The sequence below is a fragment of the Panthera onca genome, chromosome A2 (assembly GCF_046562875.1).
Source record: "Panthera onca isolate mPanOnc1 chromosome A2, mPanOnc1 haplotype 2, whole genome shotgun sequence".
In the NCBI taxonomy this organism is placed as follows: domain Eukaryota; kingdom Metazoa; phylum Chordata; class Mammalia; order Carnivora; family Felidae; genus Panthera; species Panthera onca.
The window spans coordinates 167,971,993-167,997,734 of NC_138340.1; the positions used below are offsets into that span (position 1 = coordinate 167,971,993).

Genomic DNA, 25,742 nt, shown 5'->3' on the forward strand with positions numbered 1-25,742 from the left:
TAAGTTCTTGTTTTGGACATTTGTCTGCTTTTGGTATCAGGTGGTTTCCCCATCAGTGACACGGAAGAGAGGCTCTGGGAAACCGAGAGCGCGGTCAGCCTGTTGCTCAGCACCTGCCTGTCCTTGGCGGATGTGTACGTACCGCCACACGACAGCCAATGCTGACCAACCGTCATCACCGAATCCAATGGACAATCAAAGCCTCCGACTGACATTTTCCCTTTTTTTGCCTCGTCAATATCTTCCTGGAAGATGGCTGCCAGCATTCATCCCAACAGGTCAATAAACACACTTGAAAACAACACACCCCCTGGGCGACTGGCTGACTGCGGCGGGAACAAAGACTGGATGTTTCCAGACCGTCAGCTTCAAACTGCACTAAAATACACATGGTCATGCGCTAATTCCATCCAGGCTCCCCCGCCAAGGTCCAAGGTCATCCAGGGCAGAGTCTGGGCCCACACTTGCCACATCTCGTCATCGTGTCCAACCAGACAGTCTCCAAGATAAGCCTGTCTTTTCCTCATCCGTGCCCTGTGAGGCATAGACTTGAGGACTCGACCACTTAGAGAATCTGATCAGAAATAACCACCTTATTTCCATAATTCTAAGGTATCTTCGTCCCCCATTTTGACTCCTCTAAAACCAGAAAACATCTTGCGATTAATATGTACCATTAACATGATTTCCCTCCCCTCCCCTCTCCTATATATATTATAAATACAGTTGATCCTGGAACAGCATGGCCTTGAACTGCGCGGGTCCACCGACGCGCGGATTTTTTTCGATAAATACAAGGCAGCACTGAAAACGTACTGTCTCTTCCTGGTGATTTTCTCAATAACGTTTTCTTTTCTCCAGCGCACTTCATTGTAAGAACGCCGTGCGTGATGCACAGGATATACAAAATACGTGTTAACTGACTTTTCTAGGTCACCGGTAAGGCTTCCGGTATACAGCAGGCTGTCGGCGGGTAAGTTTCAGGGGAGTCAAAAGTTAAATGTGATTTTCAACTGTGTGTGGGGCTCGGTGCCTCAAACCCGTGTTGTTCTAGGATCGATCGTATATTTATAATATACGAAAAATATAACAGATGGCGTGTCCCACGGCAAACGGCCTCTTGGAGGCAGGAGACCGGTTGTCACACGGCGTCCCCTCCTCCCTGACGCCCGCACCGTCAAAGCGTTAACCCGCCGGTGCACCGTTGGTCGTACCTGCGGAAATCCAGGAGGGACCTCGCGGAGGAGGGCACCCCGCGGTCGCACCAGCTCAGGAAGTGGAACTGGGTCACGGTGCGCGTCTCGTTGGTCTGAAGGTTCTTCAGGTAGAAGCTTCTCACGAGGAAGTCCTCGCACCAGATGTGCTCGGAGACCAGGTTCACCTGGATGGGGCGGTGGGGGGGGGGGGCATTGGGAACGTGAAGCATCATCGTCTGAACACGGAGGGATTTGCAGGAGTCAAGGGCGAATACCGGGGGGCAGCTCGCGGGCCGACGGCGGGCTGCACGGCCCCTCCCACCGACTCAATTTTGACAGGGTTTACGCAAAAGAGAACTCTGTGCGTTTTAATGTCACGTAGACGCATCAGTCAAATTATTAGAAAACCGTGTCTGGATTCAAAACTATTCCAGCTTCTGTCTTTTGTATTTCCGAGCTGTGTAAGCCTTCAAGGACAACTGTACTTTCGGGCAAGACACCAGCGGGTTCCACGGGAGCTGACATTTCACCGCGGTGGTGTCACCGAAAGGCGGAGAGGAGCCCAGCGGGTTCACACGGAAACCGTGACCCGGCACTGCTCGGGGTCAAGACCGTTCTCAGCCCCCTGAAAGCCACGGCCGCGTGATTTAGGGTTAATTTTCACACTTCCGCCGTGGGGCTTTGGCATCCCGATTTTAACGCAAAACCATGCACGACATAGCACTAGCTGCTCTGCCCGCGTTCACTGGGTTCGTCGTTGACGTGGGTGGAAAGTCCAGCAAGAGAAAGAAGCTCGTGGCCGGGCGGCCCTCAAGGAAGGTCGGATCTCAGACACAAGCCCCCGAACGCCAGGCGGGGACCACTGAGCTGTGAGAACAGCAGGGGAGTCTTTCCTAAAACAACCCCCCGCCCCGCCCGCCGTTCCTCGGCGCCTGGCTCAACGGGCCTCCCCGGGAGGTAACTCTTTGGTCCTCTCTGTCTGGGTCCGGAATCACGAAGCTTTAAAGGCGAAGACCGGGCCGTCTACGCCAGAACCCGCGGGGCCACGGCCGTGGGGAGGGGCTGGGTGTCTGGGGACCACGGGGCCCTGGGGACGCCTGGCCCGCCCACCAGCCTTCCCAAGGGGGAGCTCCCACCGGGCGGGCGGCGACTCATGCTCCTCTGGGCCCTGCGGGCAGGCGCTTGGGGAAGTACCTCGTAGACGTGGTAGAGGCTGGAGCCTTCATCTGGCCAGTAGTGGCAGCATTGGCAGATGCCGTTCTCCGAGAGGGAGGTCAGCATGACGATGACCACGCAGCCGCTCTCCCACACCATCTGCACACAGAGAAAGGCCCACGGCCACAGCGTGACCAGCGATGCCCCAGGCAACGCTCGCGCCGCTCAGATACACGGGCCAGATGCGCCCTGTGCGCAGACTGGACACTTCTCGCCACCTCTAAATACCCCGTGGTTTCCACGCTCCGTGAATTATTTAAAAAAAAAAACCCCAAACAACCAGTGACTCATTCCATGCCTCTTAAAACCTCTTCAGATCCACGTTCAGCTGTCTGGCCTCCCAACTTTTGATCTGTAAAGGGAGCTTTCCATACCGCAACACGAAACAGACACCATGGGGTCTGAAGGCCCCCCCCCCCCCGCCCCCCAGGAGCGGGCGGACGCGCACCTCTCTGGAAACGTCCGCTCCTCTGTGTGGCGCACACTGAGACTGGTTGACACAATCGGGTTTTGTCATGATTCTGCGTGACATTCTTCCCCTGTCCCACCAGCAGCCAGCTCTGCGCATTACAGAAAGCGGTCACCGGGATTTCATTTACTTACACAAAACACGGCAGTGCGGCTCAACGAAAACAAAACTGATTTAATAATTCATGACAGCCACACAAGGCGTCTCTGAGACAGAGTGAAGCGATGAATGGACCCTGAGACGTGGACAACTGGCAGAGGACTTCTCAAACACAGCTCCTGACTTTGTGGCTGTGGCCCTGTGTGTTAATACTTTGAGCGTAATTACCAAACCATTAATCCTACGGGGTACGCTGAGGCAGCACTGCAGACTTTAAAAAAAACATTTTTTTTTTAACATTTATTTTTGAGACAGAGAGAGAGAGACAGAGCATAAACGGGGGAGGGTCAGAGAGAGAGGGAGACACAGGATCCGAAGCAGGCTCCAGGCTCCGAGCCGTCAGCACAGAGCCCGACGCGGGGCTCGAACTTACGAACCGTGAGATCGTGACCTGAGCTGAAGTCGGACACTCAACTGACTGAGCCCCCCAGGCGCCCCTTTAAATTGCATTTTAAAAACAGACACGTCTACGATATTTTCTTGACTTTCAACACGGATTAAATTCCTGCATGGTAAGACTAGTCGATCCTGTTTAAGGCCCTTCATCGTGTATCGTTTATGTTAGCATTTAATGGGAGTTGCTGAAGCATTCAGAGAACGCCCACAGATAAGTATGAATTGTGCCCAAGCCCGTACACTTTCAATGTCTTTGGTGCAAATCCCACGACGGGGCGAGAATTCAAGCCGTGTGTGTTTCTCGCAGCCGTCAGGCTCCCAGACCTGCCCGCCGGATCGGTCCTTCTGGCACATGAGAACTTAATGTGTCTTTAGAAGGTGGAGAAGCTCATTGAGGCCATTACGAAAATGAGGAGGAACACAGATTTTATGAGTGTAATAAAACTACAATGATCTAGACCATAAACTAATCACCTAACACTCTACTTGTGCCACCCAAGTGTGACATTGGGAAGCCCTCATTTGGAGAGGGGCCTCCCCTCCACGCGGCCCCCGCTCATCGGGCCGCACTCGGCATTTCCATTCAGGGGCCCGCCCGGCTCTCCGAAGACTTGCTTAAGATTAAATCCAAATGAAACTTGATTTAAACAAACAATCCCAAAGGCACTCTTGGGGATAATATTTCTTTGTAGGTCACCGTGTGTAAGAGCAGGGAGGGGAATTCACTAAATCAAACAAACAGGCGGCCCGCTCGGGCGCCAACATCACGAGGCCGTGGCGGCTCCGAGCCTGCCAGCTTGGGGGGGCCTGCGCCTGCCTGTGCGCGGGGGTCGGGCACGGCCGAGTCGAAGCGGCTGGCCCTCACCGCACGCTGCGGAAAGTTCACGTGGACTCCGCCGGGAGACAAGGCTCCAGGGGAAGTTCCAGCTAACTCAGGTTCCGCTTATAACCAGGGACAGCTCCCACCATTTCCCCTCCCTTGGCCTGGTTTTCGTGGGGGGGGCAGCGCCCAACTCCAGGGGGAGTTTCTCCTCCAGGAAGCTGCTGTCGGCTCAGGGGCCCCACCGAGTCTTGGAGGCGTCCTGAAACAGGCAGTCTGCTGAGCGAGTGAGCTGACCGGGTCAGGGCCACACGCGGTGATTTCTAGCACTCTTCTGCTAAGTGTCCAAGAACAGGACAGGCTCTAATCCACCACGGCGGGGTCCTTAGAAGAGGAGAGAAACCCCACGTGAGAGCAGACACAGCGGATAGCAGGGGAAGCCACGTCACGAAGGAGGCGGAGACCGAGTGACGTGGCCACGGGTCCCGGACGGCGTGGGGCCGCGAGACGCTGCAAGGAGGACGCCCCCCTCACCACTCAGCACGGCCCCAGGGCTCTCAGAGAACACACTTGTTGTCAGCCCCCCAGCTTGCGGTCATTTGTCGCCGTAGACCAGACACGGATACGTTAGCCCCTGAACAAGTGGGGGTGAGGGGCGCTGACCTCCGCGCAGTCGAAAATCCCTGTTTCACTTCTGACTCCCCCAAAACTTCACTGCCGAGAGTCTCACCGATAACGTAAGCGGCGATTAACACATATTTTATATGCCGTGTATATTATTTGCTACGTTCTCGTAATAAGCTGGAGGAAAAAAAATGCCATTAACAAAGTCATAAGGAAGAGACTACCTTTACAGCGCCGTCCCGTACTCCGCGTGGAGCGGGCCCCGGCAGCTCAGACCCGAGCCCCAGGCTCCGCTTTGTGCTCGCCGTGCGTGGCCTTCCCGGGGGTTGGGCACGCCAGCTCTAAGCTGCATATACTAACCTAGCTAGAGCATGTGCAAAGAAACCTAGCGTCCCTTCATCCGAAGTCTTTTTCGGGTACTAACCATTCAGCAAACCAAACTCTTTCGAAGCCCCGCCAAGACCTGATTAAAGGAGAGTGGCCCACCCCAAACAGCAGACGCCCAGGCCGTGCTGTCTGCCAGGGACCCAGTTCCTCCAGACTCAACTTTCTCCTTCCTCTACCTAGATCTCTTGTGATGTGTCCCTCTCCACCCTGTATCACCCTCATCACGAGCTCCCGTCCTTCTCCCACCAGACTGGCATCTGCGAGGAGCCTAGACGCTGGGCTGCCTGACGCCCCTACCCTCCGCAGCGGCTGGGACGGTGATGTGTTAGAGCGGATGCTTGGTGGAAAACAATACATACGTTTAAAAGACGTCATTTGAGTATTCCTGTAAAAAGAGTAACTCAAAGAAGAATGCTGTCAAAGCCATGCCGGTCCCAGGACCCGCTTAACGTGCAGAAGAGCTCTTTTATTTTTTATTTTTTTATAGACCGTTTGCACTCATGTCAGAGCAGCTGGTACGAAGTAGACGGCTCTCCCCAGAGTGGGCTCCACACCCCTGCAATCCTGACCGCGCGGTTCGTTTCGGCGGTACTTGCTTTCGTGGGTGGGGCGGAGGTAATCTTAAGTCTGGCAACGAGGAAGGAGGCTGACTCACATTTTTAAACGATAAGGAGTCAGTTTTTGAGGCTTAACAGCACGTGCATTTCCCTCCTTGTGAGCTCACAGACGTCAGCTCTGCCGTGGTCTCAAATAGATCAAACAAGAAAGAACCCACAAGTGTCCGTAACGCCTCTGGCAGAGGAGACCCCCCTGCCCAGAACACAGGCCTCAGCGACGTGGCGTTAGGCCCTCTGAGGCTCAAGTTCTGCTTCTGCCCTGCAGTCCCGGGCTCGGTGTCGAAGCGTGCACTTTGGAGACGGTGATCCGAGCAGGTGACGGGTAGTAACGTTACGTCTTCTGCACGACTCACAGCACCCCCAGCTGACCTGCTTCTTAGTAAACAAATGTGTCCGCGTGGGCTTGCCTTCGAGATGAAGCGACGGGGTAGCGGAAGGAGACGCTGCCCGCAGTGCCGGCGGTGGCCGCGGGACGCGGCAGGGGCAGGTGGGCAGGAAGCGCGCCTGGCGGCCGTGAAGGTGGGTCCTGAGCCCAGACCAGTCACAGCCACCACGCGATCTTCTGTACACAGCAGCCCCCACCTCCGGAATAGTTTTGCCCCGGCAAGAAAGAGCCCTCTTCAGAAGACGCAGCGGCCTGTTTCGTCGTCCAGCAGATGGGACGCGGCTGGGTGTGAGAGCCTGTCATTCGGGAGTTTCCAGAGCTCCGCATGGGACGTTTTAATCCAACCTGTGAGCAGTCCCTGTGGCGGTATTCGCCACAGGGATCTGCCCGTATAGGACGTTACCGCACCTCAGGGACCTGTCACCGCTTAGGACCGTTCACAGTCCCCAGCCTGCTTCACCATTCAGGTTAAATATGCACCTGACATATTGTATCCTAGGTAAAAACACCCGGTGGCCATTTTTCTTTTCAAGATGGGAACCTCATATCAATGCATCAGATCCAGTTTTGCATCCCAGAGGAGGAGGAGGAAGGGAAGGGGGGGTGAAGGCAGATGAGGAGGAGAAGGTAGACAGGAAGGAAGGAAGGAAGGAAGGAAGGAAGGAAGGAAGGAAGGAGGAAAGAAAGAAGGGAGGAAGGAAGAAGGAAGGAAGAAAGAAGGAAGGAAGGAAAAGAAAGGAGGGAAGGAAAAAGGAAGGAAGGAAAAGAAAGAAAGAAGAAGGAAGGAGGAAAGAAAGAAGGGAAGAAGGAAGAAGGAAGAGAGGAAGGAAGGAAAAGAAAGGAGGGAAGGAAGAAGGAAGGAAGGAGACAGGAAGGGAGGGAGGAAGGAAGGGGACAAGGGAACCAGTAAGACACGAGAGCAATAGCGAGCATGTTTTCTGCTGTGATCCATGATATCAGCTGAGAAAGAAACTCACGTTGTGTGTTTTTCACCGAGGCCCGAGTTCGAAGCTTGGCAAGAGGACACCCGCACTCTCCGTGGCGGTGCTCCCCAAGCATAACCGCGGACTCCCCTGCAGAGCAGGGCTTTCCACCCCAACTTTAAGTACGGCAGCGTGACAAAAGTTTTCTTCTATTTTTAAAGGTTTATGAGTTTAGGTGCAGGAAATTCAACAAGACTGAATATTTGAGGGGCGCCTGGGGGCTCAGTCGGTTAAGTGGCTGACTCTCGATAGCGGCTCACGTCATGATCTCACGGTTTGTGGGATCGAGCCCCACGTCAGGCTCTGTGCTGACGGTGCGGAGCCCGCTTGGGATTCTCTCTGTCCCTCTCCGTCTCCCTCTGCCCCTCCCCTGCTCGCGCTCTGTCTCTCAGAACAATGACGGGACCACCTGCCCTCTCACCCCCGCCAGACCTGGGCCGCGAGAGCAGGGCAGACACACAGCAGACTCGGTCCTCGGCCCATCCAGCCTCCGGGCTTTGTCCGACTCTTCTTCCGGTGTTCTCGTCCTGCCCCCGCCCGCCCCCGCGCACAACGACCTTGGAAGGGAGAACGTGTGCGTTCTTTGGCTCCCCTCTCGGAGCTGGCTCAGGGTTTTTTCTTGGCCACCGTAAGAACCGTGATCGAGAGACACCAAAAGATAAAAACACTGATTAAACCCAGCCCATCGCTTCTGGGAAGGAGAAGGCGTGCTTCCCCAGCTGACTTTACAGCAGAAAGTCTTCAGAGAGCGGACGACCCAACGGGACCGCAGGCTGTTTTTCTTGCTGAAATGGTAACGGCGAGCGTGTTGACGCTCACCGGGCACCCGCTGAACTCCTGCTGCCCCGAGCGGGTCCCGCCAGCCTCGGCTTCCCTCTGAAGGGGCTCACTTGTCAGGCAGGGCGGGCACAGCTAGAAACTCACGAGCGTCCTCTCGGCGGGGCCGCCCCGTGGTGAACGGGGAGCGAGAGCAGTCCACCTACCACGGGGACCGTCCCGACTCCTGGGGCAGGGGCGCTGCCACGACCCGCGTCCGGGGGCTTTGCGCATGCTGGAGTACGTTCACACCTGGAAACGGTCCTCACGTGCCCGAACTCCTGGCGTACGACCACCACGCCTCCCAGGCACCCCGCACCCGGGGTGGGGAACACGTGGAAGCTGCCTCGCGGACAGCACGCGGCTCTGCCAGTGTCCCCCGAAGATACGAGACGAGAGATGGCAGGCAGCTGCCTCCTCCCCTGAGGACAGGGTGGTGGTGACGGGCCGCGTCGGGGCCAGCCGGAGTAGGGACGCTGCCTCGGAGAGAGAGCAGCCGCCCGTGGCCAGGATGACAAGGACTGGCCAAATTCCCCGGGGGCATCCTTCCTCCTGCTGCCCGGCCAGGCCCACGACTCCCCAGCTCACGTCTCAGAGATGTCCCTTCTCCGAGAAAGCTGCCCTGATGCTCCTTTGGAGATGGCTGGCGCGGTGGTCGCCGCCCCGGCAGGTGCGGAGCTGACTTCCCTGCAGGGAAACCCCGCGCCCGGCGAGCTCTGGGACACGCCTACACGTGTGTGAGGAACACCAGCTTCGCGGACTCGGCCTGGGGAAGAGCGACACAACGGCTCCGAGCAGGGTGTTTACTCTGTGAACGCGGAGTCTCCACGGTCAGACTGCTTTCCCTTCTTTTCTATTTATGGACCCGCGATGAGTAACGCCCTCCCCGCCCCTGCACCTTCTTCTTTGTAAGGAGCGCAGGTCATAAGAAGCGTCCAAATCTCACAGCTTTGGGTTAACACGTGCCCGGCCTCCGGCCGGCCGTGTGGATTTGGGGAGGTCATGTAGAACCCCTCCCTCCACCCCGGACATCAGCCTTCTGGTAGGATGGGGGTCACGACTTTCTCTGTGGTCAAATACACACAACACACGACGTACCTTCGTAGACGTTTTAGGTGCACAGTTAAGGGGCGTTGGGCACACTCACGTTCCTGTGTGGCCGTCACATCACCGGCCCCAGAACGGGCCATCTTCCCAAACCCAAACTGTCCCCAGCAAACTCCAACTGCCCTCACGCTGCCCTGCTGCCCACCCTCCTTGGACCTGACCCTCTCCGACCTCACATGAGGGGGACCCCAGGGGCTCAAGTTCGTCCTTGGTCGATAGGGGCATTGACTGAAATCACATCTGAAGCACCTGCCCAGGGTCTAGCATACAGTAAGCCCTCAATTAGTGTTATTCTCTCTTCCCGCTCCTTTCCTTACGTTAACTTGGACTTAAACGTTCCCTTTGCACACATGCGTGTGTGTGTGTGTGTGTGTGTGTGTGTGTGTCTTTCTCTCAGAGCAGCCGTGTAGGCCCCGTTACACGTAGGGGGACGTCCTCCCGGGTGAGGATACGCGTTCCCACCTCAGGGGCCAGACCTGTGGACGACGGGCCTTCATCGCCTTCTCCTTCCCTGCCCTCCTGACCCCACGTCCCTCCCGGCACGGATCACGACACCAGAGCAGCTGGGTGCCTGCGGGCTGTCAAAGGCTGTGCCCGCTCCAGGTGTTGGCTCCTTCCCGGACGTTAATGTAGACGCACCAGGAGCCTCCACGTTTCTGGACGTGCTGGGACTGGCTCTCGTCCCCCGATGACGACCTGCCCTGGCCCTCACTGCCCTTCCCGCCCACCCTCCTCCTCTGCCCCACCCGCCCGGCGGCCTCTCTCTGGATTCCCTCGGTGGCCGCGGGTCTGTCACAGCAGCTCGGTACCAGGTGCTCGATTGATGCTCTTTTCTTAGCTGCTGTCACGGGTGGAACAGTGTCCCCCAAAGGTCCTGCACACCTGCAGCCTGTGTGAACGTGACCTTCTCTGGAAACCGGGCCTCTGCAGAGGAGGCCGCACTGGTCAGAATGGACCCTGAGTCTAACGGCTGCGACCTCCTAGGAGGGAAGTTTGCTCACAGAACAGACACCCCGTGGGCAGTCACCGTGCGGATGCAGGCAGAGGCGGGAGCAGTGCGTCCACAGCCGTCCACACCGAGCGGTATGCCCGCGAGCCTCCACGGCGGGAGCGGCGCGTCCACGAGCAGTGCCACGACCGGAAGCCGGCCGCGGAGGTGCAAGCCCGGATTCGGACCTCTGGCCTCGGGAGCTTCTGTGCCACTTTGTTACAGCAGCCAGAGCAGCCACGGAAAAGTTGTGCCGACACCCTTCCCTCTGCTGCTTCCTCAAGACCACGGCGTCGCGGTCAAGGGCATTCGGATGGGACAGAGCGAAACCGGCTTCTTCAGGACAGGATTTGTCAGCGGCTTCGACGTGCGGTTGTGGCCAACAGTCCCCGGAGGGGCGAGCCCGTCGGCCACAAAGCCTGCCTGTGCTGGGAGACCTGGTACCACTTTGAGGGACACTGGTGTTTCCTCGGACAGAGCGACCGTGGCGGCTGCCGTGTGTCTCGGGTGGTCTCATGCTTAGTTTCCTGGCGTTACTTCACTTAGAGAAGTTTTCTTCCATCTCACGAACGTATCTCTTGGGTGTCGGGCCCCCACACGCTCTCGAGAACTTAGGGCCTGCAGATACTCACGGAACGAGTCACCCCAACGACCACAACCTTCTGTGAGAAGCGCCACTCCCACGCCACGTGGCCGCGGGCGAAGTACGAGCCTCTGAGTCCTGCGGACCACAAAGATCATGTGTCCAAGCACACGGCTGGTAGCACCCGGCCTGGTCCGTGGGAGGTGGCCGGTGGCCTTGAGCAATGACTCCCGCCGTGAAGTGCCACAAGCACTCGGGGGCGATTCTGTTCATAAGAGCTATGTCGCACGTGTGAGGTAACAGCCGGGAGAAAGGAAACAGCCTGTGTCTGGGGCCCTGAATGCCGCACGGAAAGACGCACGTTTCGGAGAACGGTTAAGGCAAAGTGGAGCTTCTGCAAAGACACGGGAATTCCGTCGGCAGTCTCAGAACTTTCCAGGTCCTTTTCTCCGGAGCAGAAGAAGCCGGGGACCCCACGCAGCGGAACAGCACCGAGCGGGTTCTCCTTGGAGCGTCAGCCACGCCAGAAGAGCAGAGCCGGGACCCACGGGCTCACGTGGCCCCCGTGGCCCCGGCGCCAAGTTCCTGCCTGAGCGCTTGTGCCGGGACCGGGCGGCCCGCGGGCACTGAGCTCCCCGTGCAGGGAGGCACCCCGCTCAGGCTGCGTGACCGCTGTCGGGGTGACGTGGAGAAATCCAGCATCTGGTGGGTGGTGGGACCGGTTCCTCGGCCCCCTCCCAACGCTGCAGTTTGAGGGCTCTGTGCCGCGGTTACAAGTTTGGGCGCCACGACTCTGAGGTCCGGTGTGTTTTATTTTTTCCAGTAGCGTGAAGGTCGCTAGGGAGGGGCCATGCAGACGTGCTCCAATCTGGGTTTCCGCTTGCTGGGGCGGGGAGGCCGTGGTACCCGTGCAGCGACACGCTCACAGGGCAGGGGGCGCCGGCAGGCCCCCTGCGGGCCCTGGACCCGTCCCGACTTTGCAGAAAGCCGCTGCGGAGACGGGTCCCTCCTCCGGGTGGAGAGGCCGGAGAGGGCTGACGGGCAAGTAGGGCGGGAGCGGGAGCCTCCAAGGAGCAGAGGACACGTGCGGCACGGGTCAGCTGAGTGACCCTTAGCCCGGTGATGCGTTTGCCCTCAGGAGCTGCTGTCACCGCCGGGATCCGAAACAGCCCAGTCTTTGCGCGTCACCATGCTGCTGTGGGGGGACGGCTTGCCGCCCTGGGCCTACGAGCTGCTGCCTCCACGTACGTGCCACAGAGCTGGCGGAACCGCCCTCCCGACCGCGTCCTCCGCCGGACGGGAGCCCTGCGGCTCGGCCGGTGCCCGGGGAGGATGCCTGCTCTCGGGTCCTGCTCTCACTGGCTCGAGCTCTCAGCGGTTCTCAGCGCCTGGGCCTGGCTGGGTGTCAGGGACGTGCGGAAGGAGACAGACCGGCCAGGCCTTTCGAATGCATTAAAGAGAATCTACGAGGGAGAGACTATGATTTGAACACCATTTTCTACCCTCATCAGAGGAGAACAATAGATGAAGACACATTGAACACCTTACGACAATTTAAACGCTTATTAATTACATTTCCTCATGTTTCATAAGGTACAACTGTACGGGGGTTAACAAAGTAAGGGTCTTTAAAGCATTCAGTCCCTCAAAGGGAATTTTGTATCCTCGAGTTTTGAAAACAGAAGACCGATAATAAAACCTTAAAAGACTCATTTAAATTCTGAAAGCAGGTAACACTTGATGAACGCCTCTAAACACGTTTAAATGTGCCTCGTGGGATCCGGGGCATCGCGCGCCATCAACACGTAAGATCTGGTTTTCAGAAGGAAGTCTTAATTAAACGAGACTCACCTGCCAGAAGTCGGCCACGGTGGCGGGCAGGGGTCCCTGGGTGGCGATGTAGGCAGGGTTCCTGGGGTCATGGTCCATCTGCAGAGATAGGATTACAGTAACAAAGGTTAGCTACCAAGCTAGCAAAGAACCCAGGAAGTAAAGCACCGGCTACGGAGGAGGTGAAGGCGGCCCGTCCCGTGCCCAGTGCCGCATCACGGCGTGCGCGGAGGCGAGAGAAGCAGGCTGGTCTTCCTTGGGTCCCCCGGGATGCCCCAGCGCTTGGCGTTGAGGGGGAGCCCTTGCGGCCCGTGCTCGGAGCCTGGGGATGGCGTGGGGATGCCTTCCGTACGCCTGATACGCAGGTAATGGGAGAGCAGCACGAGCCCGAACGAGGACGGCGGACCGGAGAGGCCCGAGGCCAGCGGTCGGCGCACAGCGGGGGGTGTCACCACCGCAGCGTCTCCACGGATGCCACCGTTGCAGAGCAGCTCAGCCACGTGTCGCCCGAGCGGCCTCCACCCTGGCCACCGGCCAGCGGGAGCAGCCTGCACACCCACCGTAGGCCACGTGCAGGGCTCACGGCATGCCCTCTGTGAGAGCCACAGGTGCGGGGCGGGGAGTGGGGAGGCCCAGGCTCGGGGGGGGGCGGGGAGCCCGCGAACCACCTCCCCCCCCCCCCCGGGTCCGGCAAGAACTCACGAACAGGTGCACCTTGCCCCCCAGGAAGAGTCGGCTCCTCTCGTGGGGAGCTCGTTTTTGTGGCCCCGAAAGGGCTCCGGCACACCGAGTCGTCCGGGGGGTCTGCGAGCACCGCGTGCAGACCCGCCCCGGGACACGCGGCCCAGCCTTCCAGCCGCGCATTTCCGACTCTATTCCTACTGTGCCAGGCAAGGGGCTGAAAACCAACAAACAGCAGAATGCGGTCGTGGGTCTTCTGGCCGGCGGATTCGTCCGAGTGCAGCCTGCTGGCCTCAACAGAGGGAGTCTGGCTCAAAGTACCTTAATTACAACATTTAATTCAAAGACTGAGCAGAAGAAAAGAAGGGGCAAAGGGTCGAGGAACAAAGCCTGGCGGAGGGCTGTTGTGCGGATGGCCCTTTCCCCTTGGGGTCGCGCCCGGCCCCAGAGCACGGGGGCATCAGCGTCGCGTCCCCAAGGACTGCCCTGCCCGCCACGCGCTCCAGAGGAACCTGGGAGACCCCCCCACCCCCCGAGGCCCGGACGGGCCTCGTGCTGGCAGTTCACCTCCAGACACGCTCAGTGCCTGATTCTTTCCCATCAGGCACTAGAGTTTACTCTTGTGATGCCAGGGTTTGATCACGGATTTGAAATTCTCTGCAGTCGAAGACAGTTATTAAGAATACGTTTCCCAATACAGCGAGAAAGGAGGAAGTTTCAACCCACGTCGTCTGTGGCAACACGCGAGGACGTCAGCGTGCAGGCCAGAGCCACCTTGAGACACGGCCCTGTGCCGGGCTCGGAGAGCAGCCCGCGGGAGGCGCGGTCCCTGGAACCCCGGCCCGGGGAATCCACACCTCCAGCCCTTCAGGGATGACGGCCGTCAGGGATGACGGCACGAGAGAGCGCACGCGCACCGAATAATTACGCGCGCCGTGGAAGGGGGGGGGGCGTGAGTCATTCCCACATGACAACAGTGGGACGCTGGCTGGGGTTGGGGAGCAGGAAAGTCTTTCTCTGCCTCCAGTTGAGTGATTCCCAGTCACAGCCGGACCTCGTTTTCAAATTCGCCACGACACACACAATACAGGTAAATTACGTTACTCTCTCTGCAAGCTCCAATGAAAACGTCTCAGTGGAAAGGCTTAGCAGAAATAAGGAGTTTTGATTTTTTCAAAATATGCACTCGTGAGGGTGACCGCTATTTACAAAAACCGCCTCCCTTCCCAGCAAACGATTCTGCAAGAAAAGTAAAACCCACCTCCCTTTCAAACGTGCTTTTTTGCCCACAGCAATTTAGAGAGCGTCTCATTTAAAAATCGTTACTATGTTCAAACTAGCGGCTTAGCTGCTTTCAAACTGAGAGATTTGTGACGAGGAGTAAAAACCTGAGCAGGGCTTCAGCAGCGTAAATGAGGCATCCTACCGCGGCAGGTCTCCGTGGTCCACCCCGCCGCTCAGGCGCCCGGACGAGGGACGACGCGGCTCGGGCCGCGGAGGCGGTCACGTGGCCGCCACTCGGGAGGCAGTAAATAGCATAATGATCCCAGAGCGGCGACATGTGTCATCAGCGCAACAATGACTCAAAGACGATTACAGTGACTTCATCCCGTGCACATTCTGTTGAACGGAAAATGTTTCTGGGCAGAAGCACGTCGCGCATGTTGTGCGCGTGGCAAATACCGGGCGACAGAAAGCCTGATGGTCGTGGGCGGTCTTTAACTGAGGAACGCAAAGCAAATATTTCACCAAGTGAACAGAAGCTTTATATTTAAGATTTCCAAGGCAGGTTAAGTGTGAGCAGAGGCAATCAAGTAAGTTTCTACTAACACTGCCTTTTCCATCAGGAACTCGGGCCGCGACCCCAACACGTGGACGTGGACGCGTGTCTTCCGCTACCGTTCCCAGCGCGCGAGTGAACGTGGTGCCTGCTGCTTCCTACGGTCTGTGCTGTGTCTCCTCCCCATCCTCTCTCGTTATCCTCCTTTCTTTTGTCGTGTACTGTTTCCTTGTACGTCTGTGATGTTCACCAACACGAGGTCCGGGACCGTGGAGAGTCAGCTCCCGTCTCTTGGCCTCTGTCCCGGCGTCTGGGGAATGGGGGGGGGGGGGTGGGGGGCCGTCTGTGCCAGGGCCTCCACGTGCCCGTTCCTTCCGGGATTCCACGTGCGTGCCTGTGTGGGTGTCCTGGCGGCCACCTGAGACTATCAGCGAGAGCCCGTGCGTGTACGCCCCACGCCCCCGGGTGGCCTTTTCCTTCGTGGACCGCCTGACAGAAGCGTCCAATCAAACGCGACTTAACGCCGAGTGACTGCATGTTAAGTGAGGGCCACAGGGTGCCAGGTCCCAAGTATAATCAACAGCACGATTTTGCTTTTCCTGTCTGTTTTTTTCCCCAGAGAGAGGAAAACCGTTTGTGTTGAATCCCTTATCCACGTGGCTGGCTGATTCTTACGAAGACACCAAAGGAGGCGGGGAGCCCGAAGGGTGTATCACTATGAATTTCTATATGCACAGGTACGACGTACCAGAAAACACACCTCGCCACCTGCCAGAAGCCGCGGAATGGCAGTTTTCAAGTAGGTGTGAGTCGTTTCCAAAACTCGAACGTGTGTTAAAAACTCAGCAATAATTCCTCCAGCAGTGCAAGCAGAACAGATTTTTAAACCCAAGCATTCAGCCCGTCAAGACCAGGGGCCCACGTCCTGAAGCCTCCAAGAGCACCGGGGAAGAAACCGGCCGTCTGCACGCCGATGTGTCTTTCGGGGCGGGGGGGAGGGGGGGCGCCAGCCCTGCTCCTGCACCCACGGGGCCTTGCCTTCACCCTGACCCCACGACCCGGGAGGGGTGCGGGGCCGCGCCCCTACTCTGAGATCTCAGAGCGTACGCACGCGTGTTTTCTTTCTGAATGCCTACCCACCTGCCCCTGCGTCTGTTCTGACACTTCAAGCAAACTTCACAGAACGTTTTCTTAGAAACAAGCAGATATCAAACCTGAGTTTTTGAGCCACTTTTCCCGACACTAAGTGTTCATGGGAGAATTTACCGAGAAACGGTAGCTTCGGAAATTGATGTGAGGGACGCTGACTTAGGAGCTGAAGTTATTTTCGTATTTTATTTGTCTGAGTTGAGATTTAAGTAAATTATAGGCTACGATAGACACACATGGATGTTTGCTCGTGGGTATTTTCTGAGAACCAGACAGCTGGCTCCCACATTTCGCCGATTTCTCATGATACTCAGGACATCTGACCAGCCCTCCTTTCCCGAGGCGTCCGTGCATACCTGTATTCGTTCAGTGCATTCTGAATTAAAACTTGAACAGGTTTTTTCTCCCTCGATAAAGAGTGGAATGAAAGCAAGTTTAGCTTCACGTTTGGGGAATTGCAGACCCGTTCCCGTAAAGAAGTTTGCGTGCGGTTTCGAGCAAACGGGCGTTACTGCCCCGAGTCAGTCCGCGTCCCAGGTGCAGCCACGCTGCGCTCTCAGGCGGGGCTGGTGGGCGTCCCTCCGCCGTGCTGAGCAGGAAAACAGGGTTCCCGTTTACTTTCCTGACCTCTGATCTCAAAGCGAAGACTGCGCGTTATTTACGAGCCGAGGACTTCCCTGGCGTTTGACGAGGCCAAGTACAGACGTGACAGACGCAATTCTGCTACTTCTCTTCTGCACGGCCAGGGTCTTCTGGGGCTGGGACTGTTAGCTTTGCATCCAACCGCCGCTCGGAAGCTCACTGTCACCGTCCTCCGGCTACTTCAGGAAGAAGAGGTTCCGTGCTTCTTTCTTAGAGCCCGAGTTAAAAAAAGAGAAAGAATTGTGGCACGAGATAAAAGGGAAACATAAACGAGGCCTTAAATCCCTCTCTCTCGGGCGTCGCCTTCGGACCAGGCCCCTGCCCGGTAGGCCCGGGGAGGCCGGAACGCGGGAGCGCTGCTGCAGGTGTCCAGGGGGCAGCGGGTTCCCGCAACCCGCTTCGGCTTCAAGTACGCACGCATTGGGAAGCTGGAACCCGTCGAAGTGGGGGGAGCTGGGCACGCCCCAACTCTGGACTCGCATCGTTCGGACCTGAAAAGAATTGTGTTATTTCTCTTCCTGGCCCCGTGACGTGGTTTGCGCCCGGGACACGGAGCCCATCAGGAGGACGCGGCTCTCCAGGCGGATCTGAGCCGCCGTCACCACGGGCCCCCGCGAGGGCACCACGTCCAGGCACTTAGAGTCCCCAACCTCACCAGAAACGATTCTCTGTCTACAGAACGAGAGACTGGAAACCGATGGGGCTCTGGCTTGATTTCGGAATCCGAAACGACACAAAAGCACCGGGCACGGCACAGGGCACTTACTGAGAGAGACCGAATGGCTCCGAATGAGAACCTTCGGGACACGGAGGGAACCGACCCTTGAGGGCCACCTGTGCCGAAGTAACGAGGCTCCTTCCCATAAATAACTGCAGGAGCTGAGGTCTGGGCTCAGGGGGTGTAGACAGAGCAGCAGACCAGCTCTTAACCCACTTCCTCGCGGCAAGCGTGTAACGCACTGCTCCCGCTGTGGGCCGAGAGGGCCGCCGATGGGGTCTGACCGGGGCGTACCGGACTCCCACAACAGGCTTCCTGAGATACATGGAGCCGGCAGCCACGAGAACGGTCCACCGTCCACGGCCGCGGCTTGCGATCACACGGCAGATGTTCTCATGTAAAGCCTGCTCCTGGGGGCTGGGAGGGGTTGTCAGGACGAATCCAGGGACGACCCGGGGTTTCACGGAGCCATCCACGCGTCACCGGCGCGCTCTGAGCCGGAGTCCCACGAGCGCTGTGTCTGCCTGAACGCGCATCTGATGGCGCTGTGACGTCCTGAAGCTTCCCTGCACAGTTTACGGGGCTGCTGAGGGGGGGACCACAACCAGCCTCCCCCATAAATCCCCACCGGCTCCCAAACTCTCCGCCATCAACCACGTGCTTTAGCACATCCATTCCGTGGACCCTCATTTTACTTTCTTCCCACTTGGAATCGTTCCAACTTCGTTTTGAAAAGCCAGGCTGAGCATCGATTAGTCCGTCCTTGCTCGCCCCCCCCCCCCCCCCAACTGCTCCCACAGCGTCTGTGACGGGAGAGGCCCACACCAGGTGTGGGTTTCCAGGGACTCTCCCTGAGCCAGAGAGCCTGCCTGTCGGGGGTCTCCCCCAGGGGCTTCTGTGGTCTCAGAGGCAGAGAGCGCGGCCCGCGGAGGCACAGCCCCGCACTCACTCCCCATCCTCAGGGGTACATCCACCCTGGAAACACCCACGGAGACCAGCCTGCGCACACACCTGCCCGGCGCCCTCCGTCATTTTATCAAGGGGCCGGTGGGTCTAATGTTGTCCATTCCCCCTGAATAAACAGGGAACAAGTGAGTCTGGGAGAGAGGAGCACAACCGACTGTAGACTTTCCTGAAATTCATGCTTCTCGTCAGTAAGCCAGCGGACCAGGACCGCTCTCTCCCGGCGAGGACCCAGCCCAGGCCGGCTGGTGATGAGTCATCTGGTTCACCAGTCATCCGGTGGAGACTAAGTACCTAGTTGGCTAGTACCCGGCGGAGACTAGTTGACCGGCCGGCTGAGGCCGTATCCGCTCGTGACCGGGGGTGGGGGCGCACGTCGGGAGGTACTCACGATGGGGCTGGCGTTGATGTAGTCCGACCTGCTGTGGCTGTTCTCCGATCTCAGCAGGACCCTGGAGTGATCGTCTGCAAACAAGACCAAAGGCATAACGTTAGATGTGCACGCGGGCCTGTGTCTGTAAGGGGCTGTGCGAGGAAACAGCGGCACCGGGTGCCCGTGCAAGTGACGTCCCCTCCTGGGGCTCTGCTTAGGCCACTTACCATCACTTCCTTCTCCAGGAGAAGGGTGTGTGGGCACCTGACTCTAGGTTTCACCCGGTAGAATTTAGATATTTTTGTGTTTTTCTTACACAGATTCAAATCCCAGGATTAGTGTTCCTCTGCAAGATTATAGTTAAGGCCTCCCTTTATTATTATTCTTTAAATTTTTAAAAGTTTATTTATTTTGGGAGAGAAAGAGACAGCGCAAGCAGGGGAGGGGCAGAGAGAGAGGGAGAGAGACCCAAGCAGGGTCCGTGCTGTCAGCCCAGAGCCCGATGTGGGGCTCGATCCACGAAGCCACGAGATCATGACCCCAGACGAAATCGGACGCCTAGCCAACTGAGCCACCCAGGTGCCCCTACGGGTTTCCCTTTAAGTAGGAGACATATTTGGCCACATACAGGAAACACGTATCAACATGAATATTGAGATATTAGGCAACTGTTCTGTATATAAAATTCTGTGATCTGGGAACGGCTAAATCCTGGGATGACAGGAATTTCGTTTTAAAGGGAGAATGGGAGAAAAAGCAAACAGTTACAGAAGGAACAGAGATTTGTGCAAGCGGGGGTCCCCTGACGACACAGCCAAGTGCCTTAAACATGCACAGCAACCTGATTTCGCAACCAGACATATCAGTGGGGATTAGGGACATGTGATTGTCAGAGCTTAGTGTGTTTGATACACGAATCATTCTTTTTTTTTTTTAATTTTTTAACGTCTATTTATTGTTGAGAGAGCATGAGCAGGGAAGGGGCAGAGAGAGAGGGAGACACAGAATTCGAAGCAGGCTCCAGGCTCCGAGCTGTCAGCATAGAGCCCGACGTGGGTCTCGAACTCCCAAACCGCAAGATCGTGACCTGAGCTGAAGTCAGATGCTTAACCCACTGAGCCACCCACGTGCCCCTGAATTACTCTTTTTTAAAAAAGTTTATTTATCTTTGAGAGAGAAAGCACGAGAGGGGGAGGGACGGAGAGAGAGGGAGAAAGCGGACCACAGGCAGGTCCATGCCGCCAGCACAGAGCCCGACGTGGGGCTCGATCCCGTGAACTGGGAGATCATGACCTCAGCCAAAATCAAGAGTCGGACGCTTAGCCGACTGCGCCGCCCGGGCGCCCCTGGCACGCGAATGATTCTTAATTCTGGTTCTGGAATAACCACCTTCCTGCGTATGGTGACGCCCTTCTTTGCCCGTTTTCAGGAACTTTCAAAGCTGCACCCTCGGTCGGGTGTGGAGGAGGCGGCACAGGGAGCGGGGCGAGGCCACTCCCCGGCGGGGAGCAGCCTCAGGGAGGGACGCCCACGAGGGTCCCTCCTTCCTCCCTCCGTCCCCGGGCGTGCGGCCACCTTGTCCGTCCTCTGTGAGGAGCAGCTGAGAACTGCAGGCCGCCGAGAATGGCGGTGTGCTCCACTCGCCATCTCTGCCCCAGTGAATGGCTTCGGGTGTCGTGCACGACCCCGACTTCTTTTCTTCTGAGAAAACAGAGACAACCTGGCCGGAGCCTAGGAAGCCAGGGATTTGGGGGGTGGTGAGTGGCTCACCCCGGTCCTGAATTTCAGCGGCGTCTCCAGGTCCAGGCTCCCGGCCTTGAAAGCAGCTTGGGCAGTGGGGGAGGGAAAGCGCGGGGACTCTGCTTCGGTTTCACGTCTCCGGGACGTTTTACTTCATTTCTTTTAACAACAACTCTGGGGCCTGGGAAACTCGGTGGGTCTACGGGACCGGATGGCATCCCACCGGTCCTACCGAGGTATCGATGTGAGCTTTTTTGCAGTAGAGACGAGACAGATGAGAAACATCTAGAGTTGCAGACGAGCCCGGACGTTGCACGGTTTGCTTGGAGGCCCTCTGCACCCAAAGGTTGTGGAAACGCTGCGGAGGCACTCGTGACGGTAGCCGCGGAGACGTCCCCCTGGGGCGTGAGAAATAGTACAAAAACCCCACGTGCTCGGTGGTTTTGGGTTCCTGCACAGGTTTATTCTTGAGAGACTGAAAACTGGCACTGGCAGGACACTGGACAAATTGCCAGAAAAGCTGGTGACCTGTGTCATCGTACCGCATTGCAGGCACTACCGCGCTGGGAAAACCTGGTGCGTCTGACTCCACGTTGCTCCGTTTCCTTGGCTGCTGTGACCCGGGGCCTGGAAACCCGCACTCAGCCCTGCGCGTGAGCGTGCTGGCTGTTGAAGGAACGTCGCCGACGGCCGAGACTCGTACGAAACCGCCCGACCGGAACCCCACGTTCCCGAGCAGGTACGGAAGTACGTATAGAAATAACGTCGCTGTGTCCGAGACTTATGGGACCATGGTGACAGGATTCCTATCGGCAAAGATCAAGTGACCAAGGACAAAGGAGTTTCACGGTCCCTCTCAGACCCCTTCTGGCTCCCGGGTGTTTGCGGTCATTGGCCACCTTTGGACTCCAGCCCCTCCTGCCGCCCCTTCTCTCGACACAGAGGAAGCCTGCACTTGTGCCGAGGCAAGATGGTTCTCCGGGATGACGGTCCGCCATCTTGGTCTGCTGGCTTCCCGGGCAGGGTCACTTTCCTCACCCCAACCCTGGCCTCTTGACTTACTGGCCTGTCACACAGCGAGTGGAACAAACTCAGACTTGGTTGCAGTGACCCCCAAACCAAGTACAAAAAGCCCAGTTTCACTGCGGGGCTCTTCCTGGACGCATCAAGCTGGAGACGGCGATGTGTCGTTCAGAAGCAGGCAGCTTTTCTGAAGGCTGCACCTAGTCTATTGTTGCAGCCTACGTACAGTTCTGGAATACAGAAGCAGAGCTTCGAGCTGCTTGCGGAGGGTTCCAGAGGGCCTCCCAGGAGCCCCGCCCTATGAGAAATCGTCTCAACACAGCCAAGTTCAGACACTGCCGATAGTGGCAGTGAGGACCCCTCCTGCCTGAGAACCTTTCACAAAGAGCAGGGTCACGGCGAGAGGGAGGGGAGGGGTACAGGGGGCAAGAGCCGGACCGTGTATCTCTGGCTTCAGAGGGTGTGCTGTGAGGGTCCCAAACGTGGCCCGGCCAGACAGGCGCGGGCCTGAGGGCTGCTGGGTGCCCTTCACACCTCCAAGGGGACAGCGCTGCCCTGTCCTGCGAGCAAGCAGCTCGGTGAACGCACGCCAGCTGAGTCTTCTAGTCAGGAAATTGAGAAGACGCTTCACAGGTTCGGGAGTCTCGGCGAAATACAGACACAATCTAGGAGCCGGGTGCTCTGAAGAATAAGGGGACAAGCTGCTTGGAGCCGCTGAGCCCAAGCCCGGCTGTGAGGCCAGCCCTGCCGTCACGCTGTCTGCGAAGCACCGCGTCAGCCGCGTCACTTCCCACAGGCCACCCTTTTACAGGCACCGCTGAGGTCAGGACAAGGGCTCCAGAAGCTCCCAAGCCGTGCCACTTTACGATCACGTAACTGAGTTTGCGGTGACACGGCGATTTCAAAGTGAACGGTGAACTTGCTTTGTTTTTAACACTGGGCCGTCTGAACCTCCATGTGGGACATCTGAGCCACCCGGGAAGGACCAGAGCGCCAGGCAGGGCGCCGTGGAGGTACGGTCATGCAGCGGGGACGAGCCGGGGGTGTTTCGATTGCTTGGGTGAATGCCAACTCTTTTGTGGTTCACTTTCCCTGTTCATCTTTCTAAAAGGGCCGCTAGGGGAGACGATGAGCTGGCATCAGTTGGGAGTGGCTGCCTCCACTCTTTGTAAGGGCAAGGGCTGAGATTCACTCAAGCTCAGCCAGCAAGTTGGAGGTGAGGCCGGCGGGGCAGGGGGGCGGCGCGCTCAGGAGCACACCCTCGCGTCCCCGGCCCACGCCCCGCGGACTGAGTATGGTTCCTCGGGAGGGTGTGCGAGCACAGGCTCCCGCCCCGGGAGCAAACACGACACAGCGGTCACAACCACGGAGCAAAGTTCTACAGCGACCTGGGTGCTTACACTTTGGCTGAGAAGGGGGCGTGTTCTTTAGGGTTAGAGAGCTCACCCGGAAGCCAGAAAGGGGAAACTCGGTGCCTTCCGCTCTGTCTCTGGCCCTAAGACGCAGCCGTTTTCCCTTACAAGACCCGCAACGATAAGTCTTATCAAGGAGGGAAGGAGAAAATCGCCCCGCAGATGGAAGTCGGGAGGCGTGTGGCACATGCTGCTTTTCCCAACTCCTTGTCCCGAGCTTCTCCAATATTCTGTCTCTTCTAAAAGCAGTTCCACAGATGCTACCTTTCTTCTTCCTGGAACTGTGCCCTACGTAGAACAGGGGCTACGCCCCCATTTTAGATGGAAGAAGCCAAGGCCCAGGAAGATGTGATGTTTGCCTTGGCAAAGGCCACACGGCCAGCGGCTAAGAGCCCAGGGCTTGAGTCCCGGCCCTGCCACCTGCTAGCCAGGTGACATTTGGGTAAATTATTCAGTATTTTAAAGGCCAGATCTGTCATCCAAAATGTGGGCTGGGGCTCTTACAGGGTCGTCGTGATGAACGCACACGTAAGCACCGGCTGGAGCACCTCGTGCACGGCAAGGGGCGGAGGCACAAGTCCAAGGCCACAGGCGGACAGACGGACACAGACCTAACTGATGAAAGGTCAGTTAACTTGGCAAGAGTTATTTACGGTGCACCGTGTTGTCAGTGAATACAAAAGGATTTCCACGGATGCCGGAAGAAACAAGTTCTAGAAGGTCTTCTTGATTGCTGGCAGGGCAAAGAGCACTTGAAGGCAGCCCGCGGCACTTGGGGAGGGCTGCGGCCGAGCCATCAGCTAGCACGTGCCGTCATCCGAACACGTCCCGTGAACCCATCGAAGGAAGGTGCGTGGAGGCTTCCTGTGCCTCTAACCCGTCCTGCAACACTGAGGATAGTGTTTTCCTAGGCGCCTTGGTTACGTCATTCACGCCAAGTGAACTGACGCGTGTGAGTCAATAATCTTCCCGCCAGGAGCGGATGAATTCCCTGATGTCGAGTGTCTCCAGCTCAGGCGCGTGTGTGTGGGGGGGTCGCTGGTGCACACTGGCCTCGCACAAGGGAATTTTCGTCACCCAAGCAGTCGGCCAGTGTCCTCATGGGGCTTTCCGGCGGCGTCTTTCCGTTACACCGTTTCCTTTACTTTGACGGCGTGGCCAGTGGGGACGCGGGGCGTGTGCGGTGACCCGCCAGCGTTCTGTGCTGGAGGGTCGGGGCTCTGAGACCTGAGTGGAGACCGGTGCGCCCGGAGAAGCGACGGCATCAGCAACCACCGGCATCTTCTCCGGTTTCGTGGGTCCACAGAGGGTTTAGTGCACGCGGCCCGAAGCTCTCCGCTGCCGTAGGTCTACCAGCTGTCAAAGCTGGTCTAACGATTGTCACCAATCACACACGGTAACGTCTTTCTGTTAGGACTTGTCATAGTTGAGCGAGGCAATAAATTTCTGTATTCTGTTTGTTTTGAGACTGCCTGCGTGTTTCTTTGCAGATCTAGGAACCGGATGACCACAGCGTGATCGTGAAACATACTTGCTCTGGAGTGGTAAGTCCTCTCTAGAGAGGTTGGCTCAAGCTTCTGTCCGGGGCTTCCCTTCCTAAGTAAGCAGGTCTTCTGCTCTTAGTTGAGCTTGCTGAAAACTCTTAGTTCAACCTATAAACATCACCGAACATCCAAGATGAAAAAGCTCCACCCAGAGGCTCCTTGGATGAGCACACCGCGCGTTTGGGTGGCCCGGGTGGGGAGGTCCCAGATTCACAGCACCCTCCCGCGCCCGGAGGTGGTGAGAGAATGAGGCCGGTCCGGTGCCCCGGCCGTCACACGCCACAGAGGCTCACGTCGACTTCCCGTCCCCAACTCAGAAATAGGTCTCGAGTCACACGGCGGCCGGCAGTCCCTGGTCACGGGGGCTGGTCTGCTTTCTAGCTGCTTCAATAGTTTCACCAGCCTCTCTGCAGATGTCTCAACAAGAAATCCCAAGTAGGACTGCCAGCTTGCTCTGTGTGTGAATGACAGCGCAGTGGGTCACAAAGGCCCGGACCACAGCGGGACACCCACGCCGGAGAGAGTTCCAGATGCGTGCGGGCCTCGCCCACCGCTGTGCGCCTGCCCGGGAAAGGCGCGCTCTGGGCACGGATGCTGGTGTTGCCGGTGTCTGCGTCCTGGCATTGCCCACCCAGCCCCCCCAGGGCTCTGGAGGCACGTGGGGCCAAAAGTTGAGCTGAGTAACGCTTGTCTCCACGACACAAGATATGTCGGCCTCCCAAACCCCCGGTACCACAGACGCGCCCCAGGTGGAGATGTCTGGTGTCCTTGTGGGAAGGGGGACTTGGGACACAGGGGCAGACGCAGAAAGGTGATGACATGTGGGCAGCGAGGGCACAGACAGCCGGCTGCGGCCTGCAGAGAGCCTGGACGGAGCCAGCCCTGCCCACGCCCGGGGCTCTGACATCTCGTCTCCGGGACTGAGTATTAACTCCTGTCATTCGGTGCTGTCCCCGACGCCACACCCGGAGGCGGGGCTCTGTCCTGCTCTGGCTCGCTCACCAGTCCCCAGGCATGCACACCTCCTCCGTGGCAATCACACACGCTCAGCACAGGAGATCAGGTTGTGTTCTTATGAGAACACAGCTGCCCCAGAGAACAATGGGGAGACTGGAGACCGGCTCTCTTTTCAAGTCTTCCAG

The 25,742-nt window shown here is 57.8% G+C and overlaps 1 protein-coding gene across 4 annotated transcripts in view; it reads right to left on the reverse strand.

Annotated features, from left to right (window-relative positions):
• Window positions 1-25,742, reverse strand: part of PTPRN2 (protein tyrosine phosphatase receptor type N2) — an 812,735-nt gene that overhangs the window by 22,933 nt on the left and 764,060 nt on the right. For all 4 annotated transcript variants that reach the window (XM_078436952.2, XM_078436943.2, XM_078436944.2 and 1 more), the window contains 4 exons: window positions 18,900-18,973; window positions 12,597-12,674; window positions 2,391-2,510; window positions 1,215-1,381 (listed from right to left, as the gene is read on the reverse strand). In XM_078436952.2, coding sequence (XP_078293078.2) covers window positions 1,215-1,381; window positions 2,391-2,510; window positions 12,597-12,674; window positions 18,900-18,973 — 439 coding nt within the window. The remainder of the gene's footprint in view (window positions 1-1,214; window positions 1,382-2,390; window positions 2,511-12,596; window positions 12,675-18,899; window positions 18,974-25,742) is intronic.